This window comes from Peromyscus maniculatus, chromosome 18 (genome assembly GCF_049852395.1).
Source record: "Peromyscus maniculatus bairdii isolate BWxNUB_F1_BW_parent chromosome 18, HU_Pman_BW_mat_3.1, whole genome shotgun sequence".
In the NCBI taxonomy this organism is placed as follows: Eukaryota; Metazoa; Chordata; class Mammalia; order Rodentia; family Cricetidae; genus Peromyscus; species Peromyscus maniculatus.
The window spans coordinates 503,858-518,178 of NC_134869.1; the positions used below are offsets into that span (position 1 = coordinate 503,858).

At 36.8% G+C, this 14,321-nt stretch overlaps 1 protein-coding gene across 1 annotated transcript; it reads left to right on the plus strand.

Annotated features, from left to right (window-relative positions):
- The first annotated feature begins 3,939 nt into the window (after positions 1 to 3,939).
- LOC143269314 (uncharacterized) lies at positions 3,940 to 6,321 on the plus strand. Its single transcript, XM_076554403.1, has 3 exons — positions 3,940 to 4,062; positions 4,261 to 4,321; positions 5,217 to 6,321. The coding sequence occupies exons 1-3, from the start codon at positions 4,029 to 4,031 to the stop codon at positions 6,274 to 6,276; spliced, it is 1,155 nt and encodes a 384-aa protein (XP_076410518.1). The 5' UTR covers positions 3,940 to 4,028; the 3' UTR covers positions 6,277 to 6,321.
- The last annotated feature ends 8,000 nt before the right edge of the window (positions 6,322 to 14,321 follow it).

The window sequence follows — 14,321 nt, forward strand, 5'->3', positions numbered from 1 at the left end:
TCTTGGTTTAGTAGGGGTTCTTGGTTAAATTGGTGCTATTGGACTGTTTCTTCAGGGTCTTCAGGGACAGCTGATTTCAGTCGGTGAATTATATACTTATGATTCTCGTGATCTGGTTTGGTGACTGGGTAGTGCCTTCTTCTGTGTTCCCAGGTCATGTTTTGTTCATTTGTCAACTCCTCAGCTGATCTTGTTTCTTCAGACTTCAAACTGTAGGCATCTGAATCCTCTCTGAGATGGGTTTCAGCTGAGCAGGGTAGTCTCACCAACACCTCTAAGTTGTTGGGTTTCACAGGATCAGCAGTTGGGCCCTGGGTTGTCCCCATACGGAGTGTCCAGACTCGCCCTGGTTCTGACCCACGGAGATAGCCTCTTCCCCAGGTGTTGGCACTAGGGGCGTCCCCGTTCCAAGCTGTGTCCGCCCCTCTCTGTCCCCAGGCCTGTCCACCCCTGTGGCCCACCGCCACAGGCCCACCTGCGTCCACTTGTCTCCACTGCTGGGCCTGTATGTCCCTGTCAACTGCCGCTGGGTCTGTCTACCTCTGTGGGCGGCCAATGGGCCTGTATGTCTCTGCCGGTTGTCGCCGCGGGCCTACCTACCTCTGCCCGTCACTGCTGCTGGGCCCATCCACCTCTGCGAACTGCCACGGGGCCTGTATATCTCTGCCAGTTGCCGCTGGGCCTGTATGTCCCCGTCGGCCGCTGCCACCAGGCCCTTCCTCCTCCGCAAGTCACCGACCTGCGTCCACCTGTCTCCGCCGCGTGGCCTGTCTACCTTTGTGGGCCGCCGCCAGGCCTGAATGTCTCTGTCGGCCGCCGTTCCTGTCCACCTCTGTCTGCTTATCTCTGCCGCAGGGCCTGTCCCTGAACTCTTAAAACTGGTATTGTAACATTATTACAATGTTTTGCGCCAATTTCATAAACTTTACAGTACAATATGTGTTCCTTTTCTGAGGCAAACCAAAGGTATATTTCTCAAGGTTCTGCTGCTATCAGCAGTGTTGATGGAGGATTTTTTATACATTTGTAATAGATAGAAATAAACCAGAAAAAAAGAAGAAAAAAAAAGTGGTGGAGGAAAAAGGGAACACTGCAAGAATACTCAAAAGGGCTGAGAGTTGCAAACGCCAAGATTGGCTTTGCATAGTAAATGGAATAGAACAGCTCTGAACTATAGCTTACTTTTCCTGGTTTGGTCTGACAGAATGATTGAATGCTTTTGTACAAAAATCAGAGCCTTAAAAACAAGGATTTGGTGAGATTGTAAAATGGTGTGCCACTTTGGCAAAACAGTCTGGTGGTTGATCAAAATGCAAAACATTGTTACTCTGTTACTCAACAATTCTACCCTTAGGAGTATAACCTCAAACTACTGAAAATGTGCACCTATGAAACATGTACATGAAGGTTTACAGCAGTGTGTTGCTAATAGTAAAAAAGTTAAAACAACTCAAATAGCTATCAAATACTGGAGAGAAATAAAATGTGGCTTATTCATACAATAGAATATTATTAAGACATAAAAATGAATGAGAAACTGACAGATTAAATGACTTTGGTGAACCTTCATAATTTCATTTGTAGATCTTTCCATTTCTAATTTATAAATACATTTGGGGTTATAAATTATAAATGTACTGCCTCCTGTCAACATTGTATACTTCTATTTGATGATTTCTGTGTCAAACATTATATGGAAATGTTTCCAAGTATTTTCTGTATTAACTGTGAATGAATAGAACAAAATAAATTGCCTGTGATGGAAAAAAAAAAGAATACATCAAAACTTTGCATCATTAAAACAAATGTTCCACAGTATAAACAAATATAACACACCTTAAAATAATATTTCACAACATCCTGGGTTCCTTTTTATGACCACAAGCTGGTGACATACCTAAGCTATGAGACATCTTCTATGGAGACCTTACTGCATATAGTGAGTTGAAGTTAACAAAGAGATATATGAGAAGTTGCAGGGACAGGGCCATGTAAGTCCTTTGAAAGTGAAGCACCATGCACCTCAGACAGTGCTATGTGATTTGATGTTTGTCCTGCTATGCTTCAGTCTTGCCTTGGGTCCAATCTTCCCTAATTGTGTCTCCATTTCTATGTTTTGGAATGTGAATGGTACTCTGTGCCATTGTATGCTGGAAAGATGGAACTTGGTTCTTTGATTTTACAAGATGTGACTGTCAAGAGATTGTCTTGAGTGTCAGAAGAGACTTTGGACATTTGAACAGTGTAGGGGCTCTTGCAGACTATGAGTATTATTGAAGTGACTAAATGCATTTTCTACATGGATGATCCTGAGCCTATAATGACTTGGGTTAGAATATAGTTGATTGAATGAAAAATCTCCCAGATACTATGATGTATTTGGACATGTGTCTCTTCTTGGTGACTTTCTTTCTATTGCATGGAAAATCTTTACTAAGGGAAGGTTTTCTGGATGAAATTCCTCACTGGACATGTGGTATTCATCTCGATAGTCTCAGCAAATTTCCCATTGTTTGTGTCTACTGTGTTGTGATTGAAACAAGTCAACCAGATTACTTATATTGTCATGCTTTCACTACCATTATAGACTCTAACTCTAAATTAAGTAAGATACAATAGAAGTAATTTGTATTCAGTGCTAATGCAGTTTGGTAGCCTGCTCTGTTAATTTTTTGGTTATTTTTAAGACAAGGTTTGTCTGTGTAGCCCTGCCTGTCCTGAAAGGAACTCTGTACACCATGCTGACTTCTAACACAGAGATCCCCCTGACTCTGGATCCCAAGTCTTGGGATTAAAGGTGGCCCAGTATTCCTGGCATTTTTTTATACAATTGAATGAGCCTGGGATGTACATTTTTGTACATGTCAAGCATAGGCTGTTGTATTGAACTTCACCCATATTTTGAACTTTAAATTTTGGAAGAAGGTGTCATTCTCTTTCTCAGGATGGCATGTATTCATGACATTAATACTACCTGAGCCTTATGAGTTATTGGATTGCAGGTGCATGACCTGCTTCCTGCCTGTTTTGTATTTAAAAATTTTAAATGAATATGAATAATTTTTGATATGCACAGATATGCACCACATGGGTACCTGGTCCTCACAGTAATTAAAAGATGGTCCCAGAAACCCTGAACTTAGAATAATGGATAGTTCTGACCCCCATGGAAGTACTGGCAATTGAGCCCACCTATGTGCAAGACCAGCAAAAGCTCTTTATTACTTTGTCATCTCTTCTACCCTGTGTTAATTATTGATGATCAACATTCACATAGCTAATGTTTTCATCTGTCCATTTGTAACTATTACAATATGCAGTACATTTTAGTAAAATCTTATTGATGGTACAGTTTGAATTGTACCACTTCAGGTTTCTGGAAGAAGAATACAGACCTGGTGTGAATACATAACTCTTTGTAGGAACTTCAAAAAAACCTCTGAGTTCTTTCTATCTCTTTTCTTTGTTTGATTTTTAACATGGGAGGCAGGGTCTTAATATGTTCTCCTGGACAAGATTGCAAGACTAGCCTTCAACTCAGAGACACCTGCCTTTGCATACTGAGTGCTGAGGTTAAAGGTGTGAGCCAGTACACCCAGCTTGTCCATCTTATTTTTCTCTTTTAGCTAGTAATTGTTCATACAATTTCTCTCATGTGTTTTCTGTACTGTTGATTTGTTTCCTTGTTTTACAATGGTTGTTAGTATGCATTTCTCTTGCATGATGATAGCCCATTCAAAGGGTACAGAAATGACAGAGGTGACCCTCCTAATCAGTTTTCTTCTAAAGTGACATTGTGATTACATTATCATGTCTATGTCATGAAGTAAGTGTGGGGAGTACCAAAATTATATAAATATACCGTCAAAGAGGTATATATTTACAATGTTGTCAGTGTCATACTTTCTTTTTTGCACATGTATGGAATATTTTAGAATGCAGTGACCTATGATGATGTGCATGTTGGCTTTACTTGTGAAGAGTGGTCTTTGCTGGATCCTTCCCAGAAGAATCTCTACAAAGATGTAATGCTGGAGACCTACAGGAACCTCAATATTATAGGTAAGATGAAATATTCCTTTATGTTTTCAAATAAAGGGACAACTGTTCCTTGGTTATTGATGCTGTTCTCTAACTTAATTAAAAAAGAAGAATAAGGTGAATAACTGTATCATGGTTCTAATGTTCACTGAAGATAGTGACTTAAATTTTGCACAGTTTTCAACAATATGTTATACCCTTTCTGGTACTCTATTTTAGGATACAGTTGGGAGTACCATGATATTGAAGAACATTGTGAAAGTTCTAGAAGACATGAAAGGTAATTTTTATGTGCAATATGATATAAATGTGCCTCTCAAGAAATTGTAATGTGTCCTGGAAGTTTTAAACAAAAGCATCAGTGTAACTAAGAACCACTTGAAGTGCATTGATGATCATTAAATTCCCACAAAACCATAAACCTCAATTTTAGGGAGGTGAATTGCATTTGGAAGGCATTCTTTAAGAGGAAAGACAAGGAAACAATGCCTCAAGAGATGTGAACATTTGAATTATAGCACCATAAGAGAGATGCTATAGAACTGCCGATCCATTTATTTCATCCTACTTATATTACAATTATACTCAGTGAAGAGGTGATAAGGATACCTCCAAAACATTCAAGTAAGCAAAGAGTCCATACTAAAGCTGTTATTGCTCTTATACTTGTTGTGACTGTGCTGTTTAGTTAGAGTGGCAGTTAGAGTTAAGAGTCAATGGAAATTGTCATGGAGAAACCTTAATCCCTATACCACAAGTCTTGAGGACAGAAAGTCAAACTGAATTCAATGTGAAAATCTTTTATTTGTTATTCTTTCTTTACTATTTATATCATATGTCACTCTAGATACAATCCATATGAGCATAGGGATACGGAAACACATAACATACCTCTCTCTCAGAGCAGTTAGAAGATAAGTAGCAGTCCCCACATTGAATATAATTGTTAAAATTCATTCAAGTATACAAGAAATTGTTTTTTCTAGCTTCATTGTTAATACACCAAAAGACTGATGCTATAGAAACTTCCTGAGATCTAGGACTATGTAAATATCATGTGAGTGTAAACATAGTGATAAAAACCTTAAGATCTGATTCCTTTTTACAGTTGGAACAAATTGTAAAATTAATTCTTACAGATGTAAATATTTTACATGTGCCAATTATCCTTGTAGGCATGAAAGAAGCCAAACTGTAGAGCAACCTTCTGTATATATTCAATGTGGTCAAGACTTTGCATACAATTGTCAACTTCAAAGGCATAAAAGATCACATACTGGAGAGAAACCCTATGAATGTAATCCATATGGTAAAGCCTATGCTCATCACAGTAATCTTCAAATTCATAAAAGAACACATATTGGAGAGAAATCCTATGAATGTAATCAATGTGGCAAAGCCTTTACTTATCACAGTCATCTTCAAGTACATAAAAGAACACATACTGGAGAGAAACCCTATGAATGTAATCAATGTGGTAAAGCCTTTGCAAGTTATAATGATCTTGAAATGCACAAAAGAACACATACTGGAGAGAAACCCTATGAGTGTATTCTGTGTGGTAAAGCTTTTGCACATCACAGTCATCTTCAAAGCCGTGAACAAACACATACTGGAGAGAAATCCTATAAATGTAATGAATGTGGTAAAACCTTTGTTTACCACAATGCTCTTCAGTTACATAAAAGAAGGCATACTGGAAAGAAACCCTATGAATGTAATGAATGTGGTAAAACCTTTGTTTACCACAGTGCTCTTCAGTTACATAAAAGAAAGCACACTGGAGAGAAACCCTATGAATGTAATCAGTGTGGTAAAGCATTTCCTTATCTCAATAGTCTTCAAGTACATGAAAGAATACATACTGGAGAGAAACCCTATGAATGTAATCAATGTGATAAAGCCTTTGCATGTCAAAGTAGTCTTCAAAGGCATAAAAGAACACATACTGGGGAGAAACCCTATGAATGTAATCAGTGTGGTAAAGCCTTTACTCATCACAATGCTCTTCAAGTGCATAAAAGAATACATACTGGAGAGAAACCTTATGAATGTAATCAATGTGGTAAAGCCTTTGCATGTCAAACTGGTCTTCAAAGGCATAAAAGAACACATACTGGAGAGAAACCCTATGAATGTAATCAGTGTGGTAAAGCCTTTACACAACACAGTAATCTTCAAAGGCATGAAAGAACACATACTGGAGAGAAATTCTATGAATATAATGTGTGGTAAAGCCTTTGTACAACACAGTCATTTTCAAAGTCATAAAAGAACACATACTGGAAAAAAAACCCTATGAATGTAATGAATGTGTTAAAGCCTTTTCTTATCTCAGTAGTCTTCAAGTACATAAAAGAATACATACTGGAGAGAAAAATCTATCATTGTAATCAATGTGGTAAAGCCTTTCCTAAACACAGTAATCTTCTAGTATATAAAAGACCACATACTGGAGAGAAACTGTATGAATGTAATGAATGTAGTAAAGCCTTTGCTGATCACAGTTATCTTAAAGTACATAAAAGAACACATACTGGAGAGAATCCCTATGAATATAATGAATGTGGTAAAGCCTTTGCTGATCATAGTTATCATAAAGTACATAAAAGAACACATGCTAGAGAGAATCCCTATAAATGTAATTTAAAAAAGCCTTTGCATGTCACAATGATCTTCAAAGGCATACAAGAACACATACTGACAGAAACCCTATGAATGTAATCAATGTGGTGAAGCCTTTGTATGTCACAATGATCTTCAGAGGAATGAAAGTACACATACTGGGAGAATCCTTATGAATGTAATTAGTGTGGTAAAGCATTTGTGTATCATAGACATCTTCAAAGGCATAAAAGAACACATACTTGAGAGAACCCCTATGACTAATCATTGTGGTAATGCATCACAGGAATCTTCATGTGCATAAAAGAATGCATACTCTAGAGAGACCCTATGAATGTCATCTGTGATAAAGCCTTTGCCTGTCAAAGTAATCTTTATGTGCATAAAATAATGCATACTGGAAAGAAACACCATGAGTGTATTCATTGTTATCAAACCTTTTCCTATCACAGTCATCTTCAAATGCATAAAAGAATACATACTGGAGAGAAATCCTATGAATATAATCTGTGGAAAACCTGTGTACAATACAGCCATCTTCAAAGTCATGAAAAAGTACATACTGGAGAGAAAACCTATGAATGTAATCAATGTGGTAAAGCCTTTCCATGTCACAGAAGTCTTCAAATGCATAAAGAAAACATACTGGAGAAAAACTCTGTGAATGTAAACAATGTGGTAAGGAACACATACTGGAAAGAAATACTATGAATATAATCACTGTGGTAAAGTCTAGTCACAACACAGAGTAACCTTATAACTGTAAAATTTCTAGGGTGTGATTGGTCTTTTAGAGCCTTTAAATATAACAGTAGACTTTGAGTATCAGGAAATCTCATACCAAAAAGGATCTGAATATATATGAATTGGTATGATCTTTAGGCAACATAAGGTTTGAGACTGGATGTGTCTTGTTCTGTGTCTCTGATCTTTCAGTGTTCACTCCATACCTGGCTCTATGTTTGTTTTTACTAATAAGACCTTTAGAAATTTGTCTACATCTGGTGACCAACTAATTGGGTATGAATTCACATAAAAGCTACTTGCCTGTGGCCTTGCAGTCCCCAGCTCATGCCTGAGCTGCATTCAGCTGGTTGTGGTGGTGCATACTGGTGGAATTTGCTGAAGGAGGTGGAAGCAGGAAGATACCAAATTTGAGGCCAGCTCAGGAGGCTTCCTGAGAGAAGCTGCTGCTGGGCCAGGCTACAAATGGTGCTTGCAGGACCATGGAGGTGGTGGTTGCTGCTCTAAGTTCTAGCTGCCTCTCATCATGTTGGTGGTGATGGTGACACTGCTACTGGAGACAAAGTGTTTACTGCTGCTTGTTCAGAGAATAATTGCCAGGATCATTGTGTTATAAGAAAGCATTGGCAAAGTTCATTTTGGAGAAATTTGATGAAGCTAGTCATAGGGAGAAATTGCCTTGAGGATATTCTCTTCTATGGAAGAAAATTCATTTTTCCAAGAGACACACATTTATCAGACTGTGATTGCTCTAAACCACAGAGGAGGCAAAAAAATCTGCAGGGAACCATGACCATGCCTAACAGCAACTTTGAAATCCTCCAAAGGAAGACAGGATCCCACAATGGTGATTCTACATGAATTATAATGAAGCTATTAAGCTGATTAACACCATTGAAAGATCTGTTTTGGACTATAAACTGCTGAAGACAATTTTGAGATGGCTAGCTGAGATGATCCAGGTTCACAAACTACTGGTACAAGTATTTGAGATAAGCCCTGCACTTTCCCATTATGCAGAGACTGAGCAAAAGATACAGGACTTGGCAATTAATCCGAAATTTTTCTTTTCAGAAATCCATAAAGATATTTTCATCTCTAGACAGCAGGAAGTAATTTTAAGAACAGAACACCCACATGCCAAAGAGGTGGGGTGGGTGTTTTTTTTGTAGTTTAAAGAGTTATAGATATTGTTTATGATGGTTAGTTACAAGTTATTAACCTGTTAATGGTAAAAGAAGTTAAACATAGGAGATTAGGTAAAGGGTTCTTGTTTTTTAAAAAAGGAAAAGACAAAAGAGGATATAGAAAAGGGTAGATTGTTGATCTTCTCTGAAAAAAGTAAGATATAAAAATGATAAGATAAAAGGTACATTTTTTAATCTAGTCAGAAAAGAAAAAAGAGAATATGGATATGATAAGATAAAAGGGTAGGTTAATGAATGTACTTTTAAAAAGGAAGTTCATATTTGAAATAGGATAAGTAATGAAATTTTTGTTCAAATTTATCAAATGTTAATGGAGTGGACATCATTAATGTATATAATGGACCTTTTTGTTTGAAATTGTCAAATTTTAATAGACTACAGATTGTTAATGTAATTCTTGATGGTGTATATATTGTATATCCGTATTGTACTTATTGTATAGTTTGTCATATTAGTTACAAATTTTTTATATTAGAAAAAAAGGGGGAATGTGGTGATATTTTATCTGTGTACATTAATAAAATGTATGTGGGTCAGAGAACAGAACAGCCACTACATTAGACATGGAGGCCAGACAGTAGTGGCATACAACTTTATTCCCAGCACTTGAGCTCTCATGTCTTGCTTGGGAAAGACACATGCCTTCGATTTCAGGAAGCAGAAAAGTATATAAGGCATGCAGATCAGGAACTAGAGTCTATTTAAACTTTTAGGCTTTTGAGTAGCAGTTCATCTGAGATCCAATCAGGTAAGAACTCAGAGGCTTCCAGTTTGAGGAAACAAGATTAGCTGAGAAGTTGGCAAGTTGAGGTTGGATGGCGCTTGTTCTGTTTCTATGATCTTATAGCATTCATCCCAATACCTGGCTCTGGGTTTGTTTTCATTAATAAAACCTTTGGAAATTTGTCTACAAAGGTTATGTATTCTGGAGAAAAAAAGTTGACACATGTCAATAATCTGGTCAAAAATTATGATGTACTTTAATTTGTTTACACCTGGAAACTTTTATGGACAAAAGCCTTATGAATTTAATGATAAAGTAACCCTCTTAGATTTCATACTTTTCTTCAATCACATGTGATAATGAATCCAGGTGTAAAAGTTCATAGATGGGTGTTATTGACTTTTCTCTTGCTAAAACATCATGTCTAAGTGAAATTAAGAAAGGGTTTAAGTTGGCATTTGGTTCTAGAGCAATATATGAACCCTGTGAAAGTGGCATAGAAACAAGTGTCAGACATGGCAGCTAAAGCAGGAGGCTAAGAATTCACATCCTTTAAATGCAGCATAAGCAGAAATTATAAATGGGAAATGGTGTGTAGATGTAAATTCTCAGGCCAACCCCCAGTGACATATTTCATCCAGCAGGGCAGCATTTCCTAAATCTTCCCAAATGATATCACAGACTGAAAATGATTGATTTCTCTGACTTCAAGCCTACATACTGGCTTTCTGTTACATGAAGCAAATCATGGTGGAGAAAATCTCTGTTACTTTTTATTTACCTGAACACCCTTGTTACAGGAATTACATAAAAAATTCATGATTTAAATTAGTTTAAAGATTTGTTTTCATTTTAATTATTCAATGTCTGTATGTCTTTGTGTGGGTATGTGTATGTGCATTCTGGTTTCCAAGAAGGTTCAACACTTGGAGTTTCTTGTAGCAGGAATTACTGGAAATCATCAAAAACCAGACCTTGTTCCAGGGAATGAACTTATATTAAAGGCTTGGCCATGTCTCTATCCCTGTCAATATTTAAACCTTTTTTAAATCATCTTCATATTATGAAATAAGATGGAACTCATACAAAAAATTGTATTCATGTATAGAATTTTATTAAGACTTTAAACATCACAGTTGTTTTCAGTTTCAAGGGGAAAATTTGTGTCGTCTTTTTCATTGTAGCCTTGAAGTAAGTAAATTATTAACCAAGTTCACTAAAGAATGATGTGAAAACCACATTGTGGCTTCTATTTTGCAACATTTGATGTAGAGAAGGAAGTGTGGGATATATGTGGCAAATCCAATTTGTGAAGTTTATTTTGTGGTACTTATATTCTTTCTGTGGCTTTCGATCATCTTCTTTTGTGCTTTCATTTAGTGAGAATTATTTATCTGCCCCAATGTATAGAATGGGATGGCTATCATCTAAATGGTCCACTTTTGTTCAACTCTCATGCAGTATGTGATCATAATTTTTGAGTAAGAGTGCAGATGAACAGTCTTATTAAATAAGAAACACAGAGCCAATTGCAGAGTTAAAAGCTCAAGAGGTCAGAGCAATAGCTAAGAGCTAAAAACCCTTTTTACCCTTCACTGCTGCTGCTGTCTTTCCCCTCATCAAAGAGGCCCACTTCCTGTGTGTCTGTACTTTTATTGACTTTCTGTTCTGTCTTCTCATTGGTTGTAAACCCAACCACATGACCTCCTTATCACTGCCTGTCTATACAGACATCCAGGTCTTCTAAGGTTGGCATTGAGATTAAAGGCAGTGTCTCCATGCTGGCTGTATCCTTGAACACACAGAGATCCCCCTAGCTCTGCTTCCCAAGTGGTGAGATTAAAGGCATGCACCCCCACCGCCCAGCTTCTGCGATGGCTTGCTATTAGCTCTGACCCCCAGGCAACTTTATTTATTAACATACAAATAAAATCACATTTCAGTAAAATAAAATATCACCATATTAAGGGTGTCTGTGAAAGGGTGGTGGATTTTTGTTCCTGGTTTTATTTTTCATATTTTTTTCACAAATTCCCTTGAAATGTATGTTATCCAGCCTGGTTTGAATGTCAGTAATTAGTCATAAATACATTAGAATTCATGATCCTTGTGTCATTCTCCTAAGTACAAGTCTAAGGGTAAATGATGTGCTCCCAATGATTATTGTTTTGTTAAAACATTTTAACTATGTTAATATTAATATACTTAATAGAGGATATAAAACATTAAATACTTCATGTATGTATCCAAAGAAACATTTTCATCAATCTGAAACAGATGTAATAATTTAAGTTATCAGTAAGCAACTGTATATTTCACAATATAATTTGATGTACTATGGATATATATACACATTATTAGAAGTTGCATCCATTTTCATATCCTCATCTGTTATCCATTTGGCATTTCATCTTACGAATTACCAGTGATACCACATAATATAATAACAGTGAGATTTACTTTATAATGTTTTCTAGTGTGTGTGTGTATGCATGTGTATGTGTGTAATATGGGCGATGACACAAGTATTTAAAATAGAAGACAACTTTATGTTGTCTACTTTTGTCCATTTTCATATGGTCATCCTGATGAAGTCACAGCATTGCACAACACAGACATTTCTAACCAGAACTGTGTCATTGATGCTCAAATAAGATTAGTTGAAATATTAAATTAGTAAAATATTGTCTTTTTGGGTTGTAAACACATTTTCATTGAAATATAATGGAAAACAGGAGAAATTGAATAATAAATCCCATTTGCAAATGAAAACGATATACTGCTACCGTCTTTGTTTTTCTTTTTATTGCATGTGGAATGAGTTAGTTAATTCTGAGGACCAAACATTTGTTCATAACACTTTCTCAGAACAACAAATGAATGTTAGAGAATAGTTTTGGGGAGTAAAGATGGTTGCTGCTAATTCTGATGCCCTGAGTTCAATCTCTAGGAAACCAATATCACTCCTACAAATTTTTCTCTAATTTCTATACTTGTATGGCATATGCACATTCATATACCAGCACATACATAAATACTGTTAAAACCCAAACAAGTGCCATTGAAGTCACTGACAACCAAATAATTCCCTGACTTTCATGCCTAGAACTTGCATGGGGTAAGTAGATAACAGGCACATATAAGTTGTGGTCTCACTGCCACATATACATCATGGCAAAAGGATATACACACAAACATAGAACAGACATTTTCAAATTGATGAAATCAAAAAAGCAGAGAAATTAACTCAGTTATTGAGAACATATGGAATGATTTTCTAGTTTAAATTATAAAATTTCAAGAAATAATATGGTTCATCAAAACATTAGTTGATTCCATTTTATATCTTATTTAAGATTTAATTCTCTGATTCAATGATAGGTCATTTTAAAAACAAATCTCAGTTGTGCTTAAACATTCCAGCGTTCAGAAGATAGTAGTATTCCACTCTCTCTGAGTTTGAGGTCAGTTTGGTCCTCATTGTGAATTCCAGGACAGCCAGGGATTTGTAGAGATATCATGCCTTCAAAAAAATTCCACAAACTAAAAGTAATCTCAAATTATGGAACTTACCCTAATATAATCTGAATGGACTTGGACTGGTTTCAACCAACACTTATGTTATCTTTTTTTTACTCATATTAAGAGAACTTTGTTGACAATGAAAATATACACAGCTTCAGTTCCGTTCTTGTGCCTAGCTCCTTTCTTGCCTAATTTCTCTCTATATATACTGTTCCCTCTAAGTTCTATCTTAATTCTCTCATCTTAATTATGCCTCATCTAGGTCCTTTTCATCTTATTCTTACCCAGCTAGCACTTCCTCATCTGGCTCTTCCTCATCTTCTATCTTGTTCCTCTAGTACTCTCTTCTAGCCCTTCAATCTAGTTCTTCCCCATCTCAGTTTGTTCCTCTCAAGTTCTTACCCATCTAGTTCTTCCATTCTCTTTTCTTTTCTCCATTCTGTGCCCTGAAAGTCCCAGTATATATACACTTACAAGCAGAAATCCCTTGGCAGTGCAAAACCAGCTACCAAGGTCAAATGGAGGGGTGATAAGAATCATGTAGAGTGGCAGTAATACTTAATTATCATTTGCAACCCAAAAGGGAAGTGACTAATGGGGAAATGAATTAACTAAAGGCTAAATACAGGTAATATCTAAGAAGACGGATCTTATGTGCTCCACTATAGTCTTAAACATGATTGGTAGAAAATGTTAAAACTCTTTAAGTTGATAGGTCAACAGGAGAAAAGAAAACTACCTTCTTTTTTCCCGTGGCTCCTATATGTCCAAGCTATCTGCCGTTTTTTCTGGAGTGTGGGGGAAAGTGTGCTTGGTCGCTAGGCAACCTGTGTACAGCTAGATGCCTCTGGTGATAGTTACAGGGAGATCTAGAACTAGAGGTAAGATTTGGGAAAAGTGAAAGTTAAGCTTAATTGGCACATCTGCCAGGCCTTCTCAAACAGGTAGCCTGGATGCTTAAGTCTGTTCTTGGAGAGTACAGAGGCATCTATGATAAGGTGCTTTCCTCCATCTGGGGATGGACCTGGCCAGGTGATGCCAATGATGATAATTACAGGGGGGTTTGACTGGGGTTCAGGCTGAGCATAGCTGTCAGTGAAGAAGGTCATCTAAATATTCCTAGAAATGGTTAGGTAAGGAGTTGGAGGTCTATAAACTTAGTAAGGCTGTAAGAAAGGAGGGTCTAAGACAAACTGTCTAAACATAGGTGGTGTCTCTTTGTGAAATATACCTTAAATCAGGAGACTTCCATGTGGACTCTAATTACTATTAATCCTTGAAAGTGGCGAAGGGAGATATCTGATTTCAGAGGAAAACTTTCCTGAGGCTGTTCTCCAAATACCTGGAATGTGTATGTCCCAGAGAGTGATCAGTCCACACTGTTAGCCCTTCTTAGGGAAAGCTCAATTGGGAAAACTATGAAGGTACACATGATTTTCATAACAGAAGACAGT

Coding starts and splice junctions, on each gene's coding strand:
- LOC143269314 (XM_076554403.1), top strand. CDS start 4,029: ATGCTGGAGACCTACAGGAACCTCAATATTATAG. Junction 4,063..4,260: donor CAGGAACCTCAATATTATAG/GTAAGATGAAAT, acceptor ACTCTATTTTAG/GATACAGTTGGGAGTACCAT. Junction 4,322..5,216: donor AGTTCTAGAAGACATGAAAG/GTAATTTTTATG, acceptor TTATCCTTGTAG/GCATGAAAGAAGCCAAACTG.